The sequence below is a fragment of the Microcaecilia unicolor genome, chromosome 5 (assembly GCF_901765095.1).
Source record: "Microcaecilia unicolor chromosome 5, aMicUni1.1, whole genome shotgun sequence".
Classification (NCBI taxonomy): Eukaryota; Metazoa; Chordata; class Amphibia; order Gymnophiona; family Siphonopidae; genus Microcaecilia; species Microcaecilia unicolor.
The window spans coordinates 94,570,980-94,586,531 of NC_044035.1; the positions used below are offsets into that span (position 1 = coordinate 94,570,980).

General features: G+C 44.8%; 1 protein-coding gene across 1 annotated transcript in view; it reads right to left on the reverse strand.

Moving 5' to 3' along the window:
• FAM13C (family with sequence similarity 13 member C) overlaps positions 1-15,552 on the reverse strand; it is a 342,788-nt gene that overhangs the window by 95,770 nt on the left and 231,466 nt on the right. Inside the window, exon 9 of the mRNA XM_030204830.1 lies at positions 9,957-10,168. Coding sequence (XP_030060690.1) covers positions 9,957-10,168 — 212 coding nt within the window. The remainder of the gene's footprint in view (positions 1-9,956; positions 10,169-15,552) is intronic.

The window sequence follows — 15,552 nt, forward strand, 5'->3', positions numbered from 1 at the left end:
GTTTAGTTTCTCCGATTCCCCCGCTTCAAATATTCTTTCCGGCACCGGTGTCCCCCCAAATCCTCCTCGGTGAAGACCGAAGCAAAGAATTCGTTTAATTTCTCCGCTACGGCTTTGTCCTCCTTGATCGCCCCTTTAACACCATTTTCGTCCAGCGGCCCAACCGACTCTTTGGCCGGTTTCCTGCTTTTAATGTATCTAAAAAAGTTTTTACTATGTATTTTTGCTTCCAACGCTAATTTCTTCTCAAAGTCCTTTTTTGCCCTCCTTATCTCCGCTTTGCATTTGGCTTGGCATTCCTTATGATCTATCCTGTTACTTTCAGTTGGTTCTCTTCTCCACTTTCTGAAGGATTGTTTTTTGGCTCTAATGATTTCCTTTATCTTACTGTTTAGCCACGCCGGCTGACGTTTAGTCTTTTTTCCCTTTTTTCTAATACGTGGAATATATTTGTCCTGAACCTCCAGGATGGCGTTTTTAAACAGCATCCACGCCTGATGCAAGTTTTTTACTCTGCGAGCTGCTCCTTTCAGTCTTTTTTCACCATTTTTCTCATTTTGTCGTAATCACCTTTTCTATAGTTAAACGCTAGCGTACTTGATTTCCTAGTTTCACTTCCTTCAATGCCAATATCAAAACCGATCATATTATGATCACTGTTATCAAGCGGCCCTCGTATCGTTACCCCCTGCACTAGATCATGAGCACCACTAAGGACTAAGTCTAGTATTTTTCCTTCTCTTGTCGGCTCCTGAACTAGCTGTTCCATGAAGCTGTCCTTGATTTCATCAAGAAATCTTATGTCCCTTGCGTGTACAGATGTTACATTACCCCAGTCTATATGCGGGTAATTGAAATCCCCCATTATTATTGTGTTGCCCAGTTTGTTTGCGTCCCTGATTTCCTTTAACATTTCCGCATCCGTCTGTTCGTCCTGGCCAGGCGGACGGTAGTACACTCCTATCACTATCCTTTTCCCCTTTGCACATGGAATTTCAATCCACAGTGATTCCAAGGAGTGTTTTGCTTCCTGCAGAATTTTCAATCTATTTGATTCAAGGCTCTCGTTAATATACAATGCTACCCCTCCACCAATCCGATTCACCCTATCACTACGATATAATTTGTACCCCGGTATGACAGTGTCCCACTGGTTATCCTCCTTCCACCAGGTCTCAGAGATGCCTATTATATCTAATTTTTCATTTAGTGCAATATATTCTAACTCCCCCATCTTATTTCTTAGGCTCCTGGCATTCGCATATAGACATTTCAAACTATGTTTGTTGTTCCTAAGTACATCATGCTTAGTACTTGACAGTATTAATTGGCAATCTTTTGTCTGATTTTTATTGTTATTTAAAGATACCCGATCTACTACAATCTCTTTTGCAACCTCACTATCAGGATACTCTATCTTCCCTGTTATGGTGATATCTTTGAAAGATACCTTATCCCGAACCATGCTCTTTTGAGCGACTGTCGGCCTTCCCCCCATTTCTAGTTTAAAAGCTGCTCTATCTCCTTCTTAAACGCCGATGCCAGCAGCCTGGTCCCACTCTGGTTAAGATGGAGCCCATCCTTTCGGAATAGGCTCCCCCTTCCCCAGAATGTTGCCCAGTTCCTAACAAATCTAAAGCCCTCCTCCCTGCACCATCGTCTCATCCACGCATTGAGACTCTGGAGCTCTGCCTGTCTCTTGGGCCCTGCGCGTGGCACAGGTAGCATTTCAGAAAATGCTACCCTGGAGGATCTGGATTTCAGCTTTCTACCTAAGAGCCTAAATTTTGCTTCCAGAACCTCTCTCCCACATTTTCCTATGTCATTGGTACCCACATGTACCAAGACAGCGGACTCCTCCCCAGCACTATCTAGAATCCTATCTAGGTGACACGTGAGGTCCGCCACCTTCGCACCAGGCAGGCAAGTCACCAGGCGATCCTCACGTCCACCAGCCACCCAGCTATCTATATGCCTAATGATCGAATCACCAAGTACAACAGCTGTCCTAACCTTTCCCTCCCGGGCAACATTTGGAGATATATCCTCGGTGCGAAAGGATAATACATCCCCTGGTGGGCAGGTCCTGGCTACAGGAGTACTTCCTACTTCACCAGGGTGATGCTCTCCTTCTAGGAGACCTCCCTCCTCCAAGGTAGCACAGGGGCTACCTGACTGGAGGTGGGACTTCTCTACAACATCCCTGTAGGTCTCCTCTATGTACCTCTCTGTCTCCCTCAGCTCCATCAAGTCTGCTACTCTAGCCTCAAGGGAACGGACACGTTCTCTGAGAGCTAGGAGCTCTTTGCATCGGGCACACACATATGACACCTCACCAATTGGGAGATAATCATACATGTGACACTCAATGCAAAAGACTGGATAGCACCCCTCTTGCTGCTGGACTGCTGACTCCATCTTAGTGTTTTTTGAGTTTTTCCGTAATTTAAAACTTGCTAAAGTATTAAGGATATCAGCCTATCACTAACTTACAGTTCCTCCTTTAAACCCCAATCTTCAAATTCCGAAAGCACAAGCAAAATTTGTTCACTTACCAGAGAAATATCCTCTTCTCCCAGAACTTATTAGAAGGAAAGCTTTCGCGCGCCTAACGGCGCGCGGCACCTTGAGCAGAGGCCCCGAGTGGATCGGAACGGACCTGGGAGTCACTCTGGCGAAGGCTCCGAGGATATGCAGATGAGCTGCAAGTCCTCCACGGCACCTGAGAAGGCAACCGGTGGGAGAGCTGGGCACCTCTCAACCAAGAAAAGGCTTACCAGGGGTTAGGCCGAAGCCAGCATTCCTCCCCCTGAGGGTCACCTGATCCTGGCTAAGAAGTACCTGGTAGCTCTGGGTAGGTGGAGCGAAAGCCCTGGGTAACTGTGGCGAAGGCCCTGGGAAGGTCGGGGTGGATTTGGGAGTCACCCCGGATGCAGCTGTGAGGATATGCAGAACGCTGCAAGTCCTCCACAGCACCTGGTAGGAGCACTGTGCACCTTGAGCAGAGGCCCCGAGTGGATCGGAACGGACCTGGGAGTCACTCTGGCGAAGGCTCCGAGGATATGCAGATGAGCTGCAAGTCCTCCACGGCACCTGAGAAGGCAACCGGTGGGAGAGCTGGGCACCTCTCAACCAAGAAAAGGCTTACCAGGGGTTAGGCCGAAGCCAGCATTCCTCCCCCTGAGGGTCACCTGATCCTGGCTAAGAAGTACCTGGTAGCTCTCAGGATTGGGGTTGCCAACAGGAAATGCATCGTTTCCATTTGGCTAGCATTTCATTCGCTTATGCCCAGGCTGAGCCGACTCTTGAAGGTACATAAGTACATAAGTACATAAGTAGTGCCATACTGGGAAAGACCAAAGGTCCATCTAGCCCAGCATCCTGTCACCGACAGTGGCCAATCCAGGTCAAGGGCACCTGGCACGCTCCCCAAACGTAAAAACATTCCAGACAAGTTATACCTAAAAATGAGGAATTTTTCCAGTCCATTTAATAGCGGTCTATGGACTTGTCCTTTAGGAATCTATCTAACCCCTTTTTAAACTCCGTCAAGCTAACCGCCCGTACCACGTTCTCCGGCAATGAATTCCAGAGTCTAATTACACGTTGGGTGAAGAAAAATTTTCTCCGATTCGTTTTAAATTTACCACACTGTAGCTTCAACTCATGCCCTCTAGTCCTAGTATTTTTGGATAGCGTGAACAGTCGCTTCACATCCACCCGATCCATTCCACTCATTATTTTATACACTTCTATCATATCTCCCCTCAGCCGTCTCTTCTCCAAGCTGAAAAGCCCTAGCCTTCTCAGCCTCTCTTCATAGGAAAGTCGTCCCATCCCCACTATCATTTTCGTCGCCCTTCGCTGTACCTTTTCCAATTCTACTATATCTTTTTTGAGATACGGAGACCAGTACTGAACACAATACTCCAGGTGCGGTCGCACCATGGAGCGATACAACGGCATTATAACATCCGCACACCTGGACTCCATACCCTTCTTAATAACACCCAACATTCTATTCGCTTTCCTAGCCGCAGCAGCACACTGAGCAGAAGGTTTCAGCGTATCATCGACGACGACACCCAGATCCCTTTCTTGATACGTAACTCCTAACGCGGAACCTTGCAAGACGTAGCTATAATTCGGGTTCCTCTTACCCACATGCATCACTTTGCACTTGTCAACATTGAACTTCATCTGCCACTTGCACGCCCATTCTCCCAGTCTCGCAAGGTCCTCCTGTAATCGTTCACATTCCTCCTGCGACTTGACGACCCTGAATAATTTTGTGTCATCGGCGAATTTAATTACCTCACTAGTTATTCCCATCTCTAGGTCATTTATAAATACATTAAAAAGCAACGGGCCCAGCACAGACCCCTGCGGGACCCCACTAACTACCCTCCTCCACTGAGAATACTGGCCACGCAATCCTACTCTCTGCTTCCTATCTTTCAACCAGTTCTTAATCCATAATAATACCCTACCTCCGATTCCATGACTCTGCAATTTCTTCAGGAGTCTTTCGTGCGGCACTTTGTCAAACGCCTTCTGAAAATCCAGATATACAATATCAACCGGCTCCCCATTGTCCACATGTTTGCTTACCCCCTCAAAAAAATGCATTAGATTGGTGAGGCAAGACTTCCCTTCACTAAATCCGTGCTGACTTTGTCTCATCAGTCCATGTTTTTGTATATGCTCTGCAATTTTATTCTTAATAATAGCCTCCACCATCTTGCCCGGCACCGACGTCAGACTCACCGGTCTATAATTTCCCGGATCTCCTCTGGAACCTTTCTTAAAAATCGGAGTAACATTGGCTACCCTCCAGTCTTCCGGTATTACACTCGATTTTAGGGACAGATTGCATATTTCTAACAGTAGCTCCGCAAGTTCATTTTTTAGTTCTATTAATACTCTGGGATGAATACCATCAGGTCCCGGTGATTTACTACTCTTCAGCTTGCTGAACTGACCCATTACATCCTCCAAGGTTACAGAGAATTTGTTTAGTTTCTCCGACTCCCCCGCTTCAAATATTCTTTCCGGCACCGGTGTCCCCCCCAAATCCTCCTCGGTGAAGACCGAAGCAAAGAATTCATTTAATTTCTCCGCTACGGCTTTGTCCTCCTTGATCGCCCCTTTAACACCATTTTCGTCCAGCGGCCCAACCGACTCTTTGGCCGGTTTCCTGCTTTTAATGTATCTAAAAAAGTTTTTACTATGTATTTTTGCTTCCAACGCTAATTTCTTCTCAAAGTCCTTTTTTGCCCTCCTTATCTCCGCTTTGCATTTGGCTTGGCATTCCTTATGATCTATCCTGTTACTTTCAGTTGGTTCTCTTCTCCACTTTCTGAAGGATTGTTTTTTGGCTCTAATGATTTCCTTTATCTTACTGTTTAGCCACGCCGGCTGACGTTTAGTCTTTTTTCCCTTTTTTCTAATACGTGGAATATATTTGTCCTGAACCTCCAGGATGGTGTTTTTAAACAGCATCCACGCCTGATGCAAGTTTTTTACTCTGCGAGCTGCTCCTTTCAGTCTTTTTTTCACCATTTTTCTCATTTTGTCGTAATCACCTTTTCTATAGTTAAACGCTAGCGTACTTGATTTCCTAGTTTCACTTCCTTCAATGCCAATATCAAAACCGATCATATTATGATCACTGTTATCAAGCGGCCCTCGTATCGTTACCCCCTGCACTAGATCATGAGCACCACTAAGGACTAAGTCTAGTATTTTTCCTTCTCTTGTCGGCTCCTGAACTAGCTGTTCCATGAAGCTGTCCTTGATTTCATCAAGAAATCTTATGTCCCTTGCGTGTACAGATGTTACATTACCCCAGTCTATATGCGGGTAATTGAAATCCCCCATTATTATTGTGTTGCCCAGTTTGTTTGCGTCCCTGATTTCCTTTAACATTTCCGCATCCGTCTGTTCGTCCTGGCCAGGCGGACGGTAGTACACTCCTATCACTATCCTTTTCCCCTTTGCACATGGAATTTCAATCCACAGTGATTCCAAGGAGTGTTTTGCTTCCTGCAGAATTTTCAATCTATTTGATTCAAGGCTCTCGTTAATATACAATGCTACCCCTCCACCAATCCGATTCACCCTATCACTACGATATAATTTGTACCCCGGTATGACAGTGTCCCACTGGTTATCCTCCTTCCACCAGGTCTCAGAGATGCCTATTATATCTAATTTTTCATTTAGTGCAATATATTCTAACTCCCCCATCTTATTTCTTAGGCTCCTGGCATTCGCATATAGACATTTCAAACTATGTTTGTTGTTCCTAAGTACATCATGCTTAGTACTTGACAGTATTAATTGGCAATCTTTTGTCTGATTTTTATTGTTATTTAAAGATACCCGATCTACTACAATCTCTTTTGCAACCTCACTATCAGGATACTCTATCTTCCCTGTTATGGTGATATCTTTGAAAGATACCTTATCCCGAACCATGCTCTTTTGAGCGACTGTCGGCCTTCCCCCCATTTCTAGTTTAAAAGCTGCTCTATCTCCTTCTTAAACGCCGATGCCAGCAGCCTGGTCCCACTCTGGTTAAGATGGAGCCCATCCTTTCGGAATAGGCTCCCCCTTCCCCAGAATGTTGCCCAGTTCCTAACAAATCTAAAGCCCTCCTCCCTGCACCATCGTCTCATCCACGCATTGAGACTCTGGAGCTCTGCCTGTCTCTTGGGCCCTGCGCGTGGCACAGGTAGCATTTCAGAAAATGCTACCCTGGAGGATCTGGATTTCAGCTTTCTACCTAAGAGCCTAAATTTTGCTTCCAGAACCTCTCTCCCACATTTTCCTATGTCATTGGTACCCACATGTACCAAGACAGCGGACTCCTCCCCAGCACTATCTAGAATCCTATCTAGGTGACACGTGAGGTCCGCCACCTTCGCACCAGGCAGGCAAGTCACCAGGCGATCCTCACGTCCACCAGCCACCCAGCTATCTATATGCCTAATGATCGAATCACCAAGTACAACAGCTGTCCTAACCTTTCCCTCCCGGGCAACATTTGGAGATATATCCTCGGTGCGAAAGGATAATACATCCCCTGGTGGGCAGGTCCTGGCTACAGGAGTACTTCCTACTTCACCAGGGTGATGCTCTCCTTCTAGGAGACCTCCCTCCTCCAAGGTAGAACAGGGGCTACCTGACTGGAGGTGGGACTTCTCTACAACATCCCTGTAGGTCTCCTCTATGTACCTCTCTGTCTCCCTCAGCTCCATCAAGTCCATCAAGGTCATGTCAAGGCTCATGTTAAAGCCATGGCGGCGTTGGTAGCCCACTTGAGGTCAGCCTCCATCGAAGAAATATGTAAGACTGCAACATGGTCTTTAATCCACACATTCACATCTCATTACTGCCTTGAACAGGATACCAGACATGATAGTCAGTTTGGACAGACAGTGCTGCAGAATCTTTGGGGTCTAGAATCCAACTTCACCCTCTAGGCCTGTTTTATTCTGTTCCATGCTGCAAACACAGTTGTACATAATTTCAGGTTAATTAGATTTTTGATCTTGCTGTTGCAAGGTCCAATTGACCAATGGTGGTTGTTTTCGGTGAGCCTGGTAGCTAGGGATTCCCACATGTGAGAGAATATGGCCTGCTTATCCTTGGAAAGAGCAAAGATTCTTACCTGTAGCAGGAATTCCTCCGAGGACAAGTACGCCATTCATTCTCACATACCCTCCCACCTCCCCTTGGAGTAAATTCCATGCTAAAGTATTGTATTCCTGGTCCCGTGCTCTTGCAGCAGACAGGAACTTCCTGCTAGGAAGGCACTCACACATGCGCAGTGGGACCTCTGCGTGTGCTCTTAAAGCAATATTCGTTTTTTAATGCTCCGAAGCGGGTGATGTAGATGACGTCACCCACATGTGAGAATGAATGGCCTGCTGTCCTTTGAAAATACCTGCTAAAGTATCTCTTGCTTCAGTGTACCTCCTGTTTAGATTCCTAAAGATCTCTTATTGTTAGGCAACCTATACAAAGAAATTTAGATGAGCAGCCCTGAAGGAAAAAAAATTAAGAATGGGAAGCAAACTACTAGGAAATCCTAAGCTCTTCCATACCAAACAACCTACCTAATGGTAATATGAAAATAATGATTTCAATGCATATAAAACAATTGTATTCACAACATTATTTTAGCCTCCAAAGGGGAAAACAAAAAAAAAAACCCTGGTAAACCACTGTTCAAAGGATTCTGTCCTACTTATGTGTTCTCTTTAGTAAAGAAAAAAACCCAGTATAAATGGATCAATATTCAGCTGGGGTGGACAGTGATTTTAATTGCCAGGCACTGCATCTGAATTAAATCTGGATCTTCAATGCCTATATTTGGCTAGTGGCTGGTGCTGAATATCCAGATAACTAACTTTATTCAGTTAGGGTGGTAGCTAAGACAGCAAAAAAGGCTATTCTACCTTTATCTGGTTAGCAAATTGAGTTTATCACTGCTAATCAGACAATATTTAGGACTGCCCTTGCTCCACCTTGGCACTATCCGTATAAACCCCGAGGCAGTCTAAATCAGCAATTATCTGGGTAGCAGGTGCTGCTTTTGAATTTTGGCCTGAAAGTTTTGATTGCAGCTTTATTTATCTTTATTACATTTTCTTGTCTGTCACTCTTCCATGCACCTACAAATAAACCATCCACTCCCTTCTAATACTTTCTATTGGTGTTGCTTTATTTGAAAAAGCAAAACAAAATTGCATCAGTATAAGTTTGGTTACCACGTGTTATTGTGTGCAAAATATAATTGTTTGTACTCTGCTGCGACATTATGGGGCTCATTTTTGAAAACAGAAAAACATCCAAAAAAACAGCACTTGGACGTTTTATTTGCCAAAACATCCACATCGCTATTTTCAAAACCCATTTTAAGGCATTTTTCTATGCAGTTCATTGACAGGAGGTCCAAAGCACAAGGGAGCGGGTCGGGGGTGGGATTTGGTCATCCCTAACACTGACATTTTTCTGCCATAATGGAACAAAACAAAAAATGTCCAGGGCCCTCCTAGACATGATTCATGCTTGAGTCTTCCTTCTACTTTTCAGAATTAATACCACAAAAAGGTGCCATACATGAACAGATGACCATTGGAGGGATTAAGGCATGCTCCCCCACTGACCATCCCCCAAAGATGTGAAAGAAACAGTACATACTCTATGACAGCTTTAGATGTTATGGCCAGTCTTATTAGAACAGCAAGCAGGTCCCTGGAGTAAGCTAGTGGTCAGTGCAGTACACTGTAGAGAAGGGGATCCAGGCCCATATCCCACTCTGTTACACTTATGGTGAAAAGTGTGAGCCCTCCAAAACTCAAAAACCTATTGTACCTACATATAGGTGACACTTGCAGGCATAAGGGCTACTGTAGTAGTGTACAGCTGGGTACAATACGGTTTTGGAGGGATCACCATACAATAAAAGGCCTTTATGTGAAGTTCACTGCAGTGCCCCCTAGGGTCCCCATGGTTCTGCTGAGATGTCTGTGTGGCCAGTCTATGAAGAATACTGGCTTCTCCTATATCCCAATGACTTGATTTTCTGCATTTTTCACTTGGACTTTTTTTTTCTCCGAAAATGGTCCAAAAGATAAATGCACTGAGCACAACAACGTCTAGCAAATGACCATTTTCAAAAAAAAAAAGACAAGACATTTTTCAGATTTCAAAATGGCCACTTTCACTCTGGATTTTTGGACGTTTTCAGTAAAACATCCAAAGTCGGATGTAGACCTCATACCTCACCACATGAGTAATACTTGTAAAGCTAGCATTTCCTCTATGAACATCAGTAAGTGGCTCAAGTTCAGAGATTTGGGTTTCATCCCATTCTCATTCCTTGGCTGAACAAGTGACTATTTTGCATTAAAAAAAATGTAGAAGTGCTGAGGAGTTTGAGTTACCTCTAAGTTCTCAGGCAGGTTAAGCAGTTGTCTTTTTTCTTTTAATCGCTTCCACACAGTATCCACAGTTTCTTCTACAGATGGAAGTTGTGAAGTAGCTGCTCCTTGCTGCTCAGTCCTACTGTTATATATCCCAGAGCTTTCTCCTGGCAAGTTGCACTGTGATGTTCTCAATACATTGTTCCGATCCTCAGACATTTTAAGCTTGAGTTCTGTTAGAAAGAAAATGGGTGGTTTTTTTTCTTAATTTAGAAGCCATTTCCTACTTCTTTAGGTTTGCAGCAAAATGAGAACCAGCCCTATTAGAGAGGTACAGTACAGCAAGTTTTCATTCATAGCTACTTAGGATTTTTCTCTACATTTCATTCCAATCATTAACTCAGTTCATAACAAAGGGCCATAGATTGTGGTGTCTGTCAGAAACTGTTTGTGTAGATCCTGAATCCCACCCATTGGGGGGGATTTTGACAGTATGAATAAACATGGATAAAAGGTGAGCCAGTTGATTTTCAGAAAACCTTTTGATTTGACTTAAGTCTGTTCATGAGAGACTACTGAGAAAATTAAAAAGCTATGGGATAAGAGGCAATGTTCTGCTGTGGATTGGGAACTAGTTAAAAGATGGAAAACAGAGAATAGGTTTTAAACAGCCAATTCTGTCAACTGAGGAAGCTGAATAGCAGACTGCCATAAAGAACTGTACAGGGACTGGTGCTTTAAACATTTATAAACGATCTAGAAATGAGAATGATGAGTGAGATGATCTGATTTGCAAATGACACAAAACTATTCAAAGTTGCGGACTGCATGTAGACTGTGTGAAATTGAAGGAAAACTGAGAATCCAAATCGGAGATTAAATTTAATGTGGAAAAGTTCAAAGTGATGCACATTGGGAAGAATAATCCAAATTCTCCAAGGACAAAAGAGGTCAGAGATTACCACAGATGGGTGACATCACCAACTGAGCCCCGGCATGGACACTGCCCAGCATTCAGATGAATCTTGCAGCTTTTGGAAAGTCTGACCACATGTGCCTTCCTGCTTTCCCAACTCGGCAGGACCCGCAGTTCTCTTTTCCACAGAACAGAGAAGATGTGTGCATCTTAGTCCTCTCTGTTGTGTGTTTTCCCTATAGGAATTTTTTTTCTTCCTTGCCTTTCACATGCGAGTAGTGCAAGACCATTTATTTTTTTATTTCCTTTCTTTCCCTTTTATTCCATTTTTTTTTTTAATTTCAGCACTTTTAGGTTTCCTTTATTTTTGCATGGTTCATTTAGGCCCGAGCTCCAGATCAAGACTTTCTCTTCCTCCTTTAAAAAAAAAAATTGAGCCATTTCATTTTGCATTGGCTATTTTTCCCCAACCATATCCCAAGATACTCCCAGTGGTTTCAAGAAGTGCTGCAGGTGCAGAAGGTCATGTGTGACTGACCCTCACAGCTGGTAACTGCCGTGCCTGGGTCTTGATCATCAGTCCTCTCATTATAAACTCTTCTAAAATTCAGAAAAGAATCCTAAAGAGAAGAGTCAAGGGGCAACACTTTGGTGCACAAGTCTGGTCTATCAACACTGGCAATGGAAGCACTGGTCCCTATGACTTCAGGAGTGGCAAGAACACTGGAGACACATCAGCATCGGGCATCATTACCACCCACTCAGAACAAGCATCATTAGAGCTGACACCAAAGACCTATGAGAATTCCACAATGTCAATGGAGGCAAAGAAGAAGGGACATCAGTCCTCCTCGAAGCATGGTGGAAGAAGCTCTGGGACACTGGCATCACTGGTACCCGAGAAGTGTTGGCGCCAAGAGGGCCACTCCCCTCTGTGGGACCCCACCTCCAACTCGGCTCCTACATCTTTGCAGATTATCACCATACTGGCACAGGTCCTGTCTTTACCAATGCCTGCCCTCGAGGAGCAGTTCTAGGTCATGTTACAGGAAAAGCTGGAGCGCATCCTGGTTCAGCACATGCCAAGGCACTGAAGTAGTCTGTGCCTATGGTGCTGCCCCAGCACATTCTGGAGATCCTGGTGTTAGTCGATGCCAGTGCCCCATCAAGCATCAGATCCAGCATTAGCCAGTCTGGTGCTCCTCTACAGCTCATTGGGGAAAGCAAGTGACCCCAGAGTCCAGGAGGGGGCCTGTATCTCAGGGCTCTTTCCCACAGCATGGTTGTGCATCCAATGGTCTGAGGCTGGCACAGACTCAGGCATTTGATAAATATTTTATCGAGTCAGATATGCACCACTCTTGGGGATCCGAGGTAGAACCAGAAGAGCTCTTGGAAGAGAAATCCCTTGGTCTACCTTCAAACCCTTCTCTGCCCAAAGAAAAAGAAAGCCTCCCCCAGAGGCACTCTGTCAACTTTGAGGGAGATGAGACCATCCCATTTAATTTGGAGATTGTGATCAAGAATGAGCCCTGGGCTGAAATGTTGGACATCCTAAGGAAGCTGAAACAATGCCCATGAACAGTGTCCTCAAGGGAGTGCATATGAGGAATTAGGAGACCCCACTCTGTGCAGCCTCTATCTAAGATGATGGACTCTATGTACAGAGTCCAGAAGGCATCTTCCCTACCATTCTATGGTGGTCGAATCTGCCCTCAAAAGAGGAGAAGTTCAAAGTCCCATACCTTTGCACACCTAGGTAGGGATACTCAAGACTCCAGAGTCTTTTGGGAGGAAGGTTTTTCAGGACTTTATGCTTATCTGCCACATTCAGTCCTACCACTTCTATATGAGCCTCTACTTGAAATTGGTGCACAGTGTGGTGGAGTTTGCAAACTCTCTGCCTCCAGAGAAAACTGCAGATCTCCACCAACTTGTACACAAGCAGAAGTGTTGAAATCACATGGTCTGGGCAATCTATGAGGCTTTTGATGGCATGTACAAACTGATGGCTGCATGTCTCAGACCTAGAACCTGCAGTTTCCGCTTTAGGTATTAGCATGTGCAGACCTAGAACCTGCAGTTCAGGAAAAATTGGTGGATGTTCCTTGCAGGAGGAGATAACCTTTCTGTGGACAAAGTGCAGGAGGTCGTTGACCTCATCAAGAAAAGATCTGATACAATCAAGGCCCTGTCTCAGCCCACTCTTTCTGTGGCCTCCACTTCTTGAAGATCTTCAGGCAGTAGTCAGAAGGATCTTACTACTCTTACTACTCTCAATGGCTCACCTTGACTCACCCTTCCCAACAGTCCCAGGCCCCATTTCGCTCCAGCAGAGCATAGCCACCATAAAAGTGCCCATCCCGGACAGCCTGTCAGATGGAGGGAGGGTGAATGTTTCCCCAAGATGGGTCCTCAGACCAGTGGGTTCTTCAGATAATCTGGGATTGTTACACCCTTCATTGGCGTCAACCTCTTCCAAACTGCCCACCAAGTGCGCCAAAAAACTCAGCTCACAACATCAGGTAGTGCTTGCAGAGGAACTCTTCTCTTCGAAAGGCCCGTGTAGTTGAAATTGTTCAACCAGGGAAAGAGGGATTCTATTCCAAGGTACTTCCTTGTGCCTAAAAAGACAAGGGGATTTCGATCCATCCTAAACCTAAGGGCCCTGAACAAATATCTGGTCAAAGAAAAGTTCAGGATAGTTTCCCTTGGCACCGTTCTTCCCATTATTCAAGAAAATGACTGGCTATGCTCTTTGGACTTAAAGGATACTTATACCACTTCCATATATGTCCCAGTCACAGGAGGTATCTAAGATTTCCAGTAGGGAAACACCGCTACCAGTTTTGTGTCCTGCCTTCTGGCCTAGCGTCTGCACCCAGGATATTTACAAGACATCTAATAGCAGCTGCAGCATTGCTATGCAGACTGGAGTGATTGTTTCCCTATATGGACGACTGGCTGGCAAAACAATACACTAAGGGAAGGTGCTCAAGAATCAATGTGGGGAACTATATTGGTGTTAGAATTCTAAGATTTGTTATCAACTACCCAAAGTCCCCCCTTCTCTCAGTTCAATAATTAGAGTTCCTTGGAGCCCTCCTAGACATGATTCAGGCTTGAGCCTTCCTTCTACTTTTCAGAATTAATGCCATACAGTCAACATTGATCATCAACAAAGCCAGCAGGTCACTGCTCAGCAGAAGTTAAATCTGTTGAGCCACATGGCTTCCATGGTACATGTCACACCCATGGCCCGCCTTCACCAGTAGGGCACCTAGTGGACCCTGAATGCTCAATGGTGTGAAGCCATTGGTAATCTAGAAGATGTCATCTGTCACTCCGGAGTTAATGGAGTCACATCTGTGGTGGATGATTCAGAGCAATCTGATGCTGGAACTTCCATTCCAAATTCCTCCTCCCCACAAGACCCAGACCACAGAGGCACCCAACCTGGATCTGGAGTGTTAACTTAGAAAGGCTTCACACCTAAGGTCACTGGTCCACTCCATGCTGGTGCTCCATTAGTGACATCACCCATCTGTGGTAACCTATGGCCTGCTGTCCTTTGAGAACACCTGTTACAGGGGGAGTAACCTTGCTTTATAACTTTATGATGCCAGTTTCCACATTAGGAGTCACTACCAAGGAAATGAATTAGGGGTTATCGTGGACAATATAGTGAAACCTCCTGCTTAGTGTGTGGCAGTGGCCAAAAAAAGCAAATGTTGGGAAACATTAGGAAAGGAACACAGAATAAAACAGATCATAATGCCTCTGTATCCCTCCATAGCACGGCTGCATCTTAAATACTGTGTACAATTCTGGTCACTACATTTTAAAAAAAGATGTAGTGGAACTGGAAAAGGTACAAAGAATGGTGACCAAAATGGTTAAGGGGATGGAGTGACTCATATGAGGAAAAGCTAAAGAGGTTAGGGGCTCCTCAGCTTGAAAAAGAGACAGCCTAGGCAAAATATGATAAATGTCTATAAAATCCTGAATTGAGTGGAATGGGTCAATGCAAATTGATTATTTACTCTATCAAAAACAGTACAAAGCCTAGGAGACACTCCATGACATAATATAGTAGCATATTTTAAATAAGAAAAAATATATTTTCACTTAATATATAGTTAAGCTCTAGAACTCATTGCTGGAACAAGTGGTAAAAGCAGTCAATGTAGTTGGGTTTAAATTCCTGGAAGAGGAGTCCATAAAAACTTATGATAACCCTGAGGTTAAGTAGCAAGGGATCTTGCTACTTTTTGGAACTCTGCCAGGTACTGGTAATCTGGACTGGCCAATGTTGGAAACACGATACTCGGCTAGATGGACCTTTGGTCTGATCCAGTATGGCAGGCTCTTATGTTATAGGTGCAGCTGTGCAATGGCTAGGGCACTTACAGGCTTATTTTCGAAAGAGAAGGGCGCCCATTTTCCGACACAAATCGGGAGATGGGTGTCCTTCTCTCAGGGTCGCCCAAATCAGCATAATCGAAAGCTGATTTTGGGCGCCCTCAACTGCTTTCCGTCACAGGGACGACCAAAGTTCCCGGGGGCGTGTCAGAGGCTTAGCAAAGGCGGGACTGGGGCGTGCTTAACAGATGGGCGTCCTCACCCGATAATGGAAAAAAGAAGGGCGTCCCTGATGAGCACTTGGCCGACTTTACTTGGTCCATTTTTTTCACGACCAAG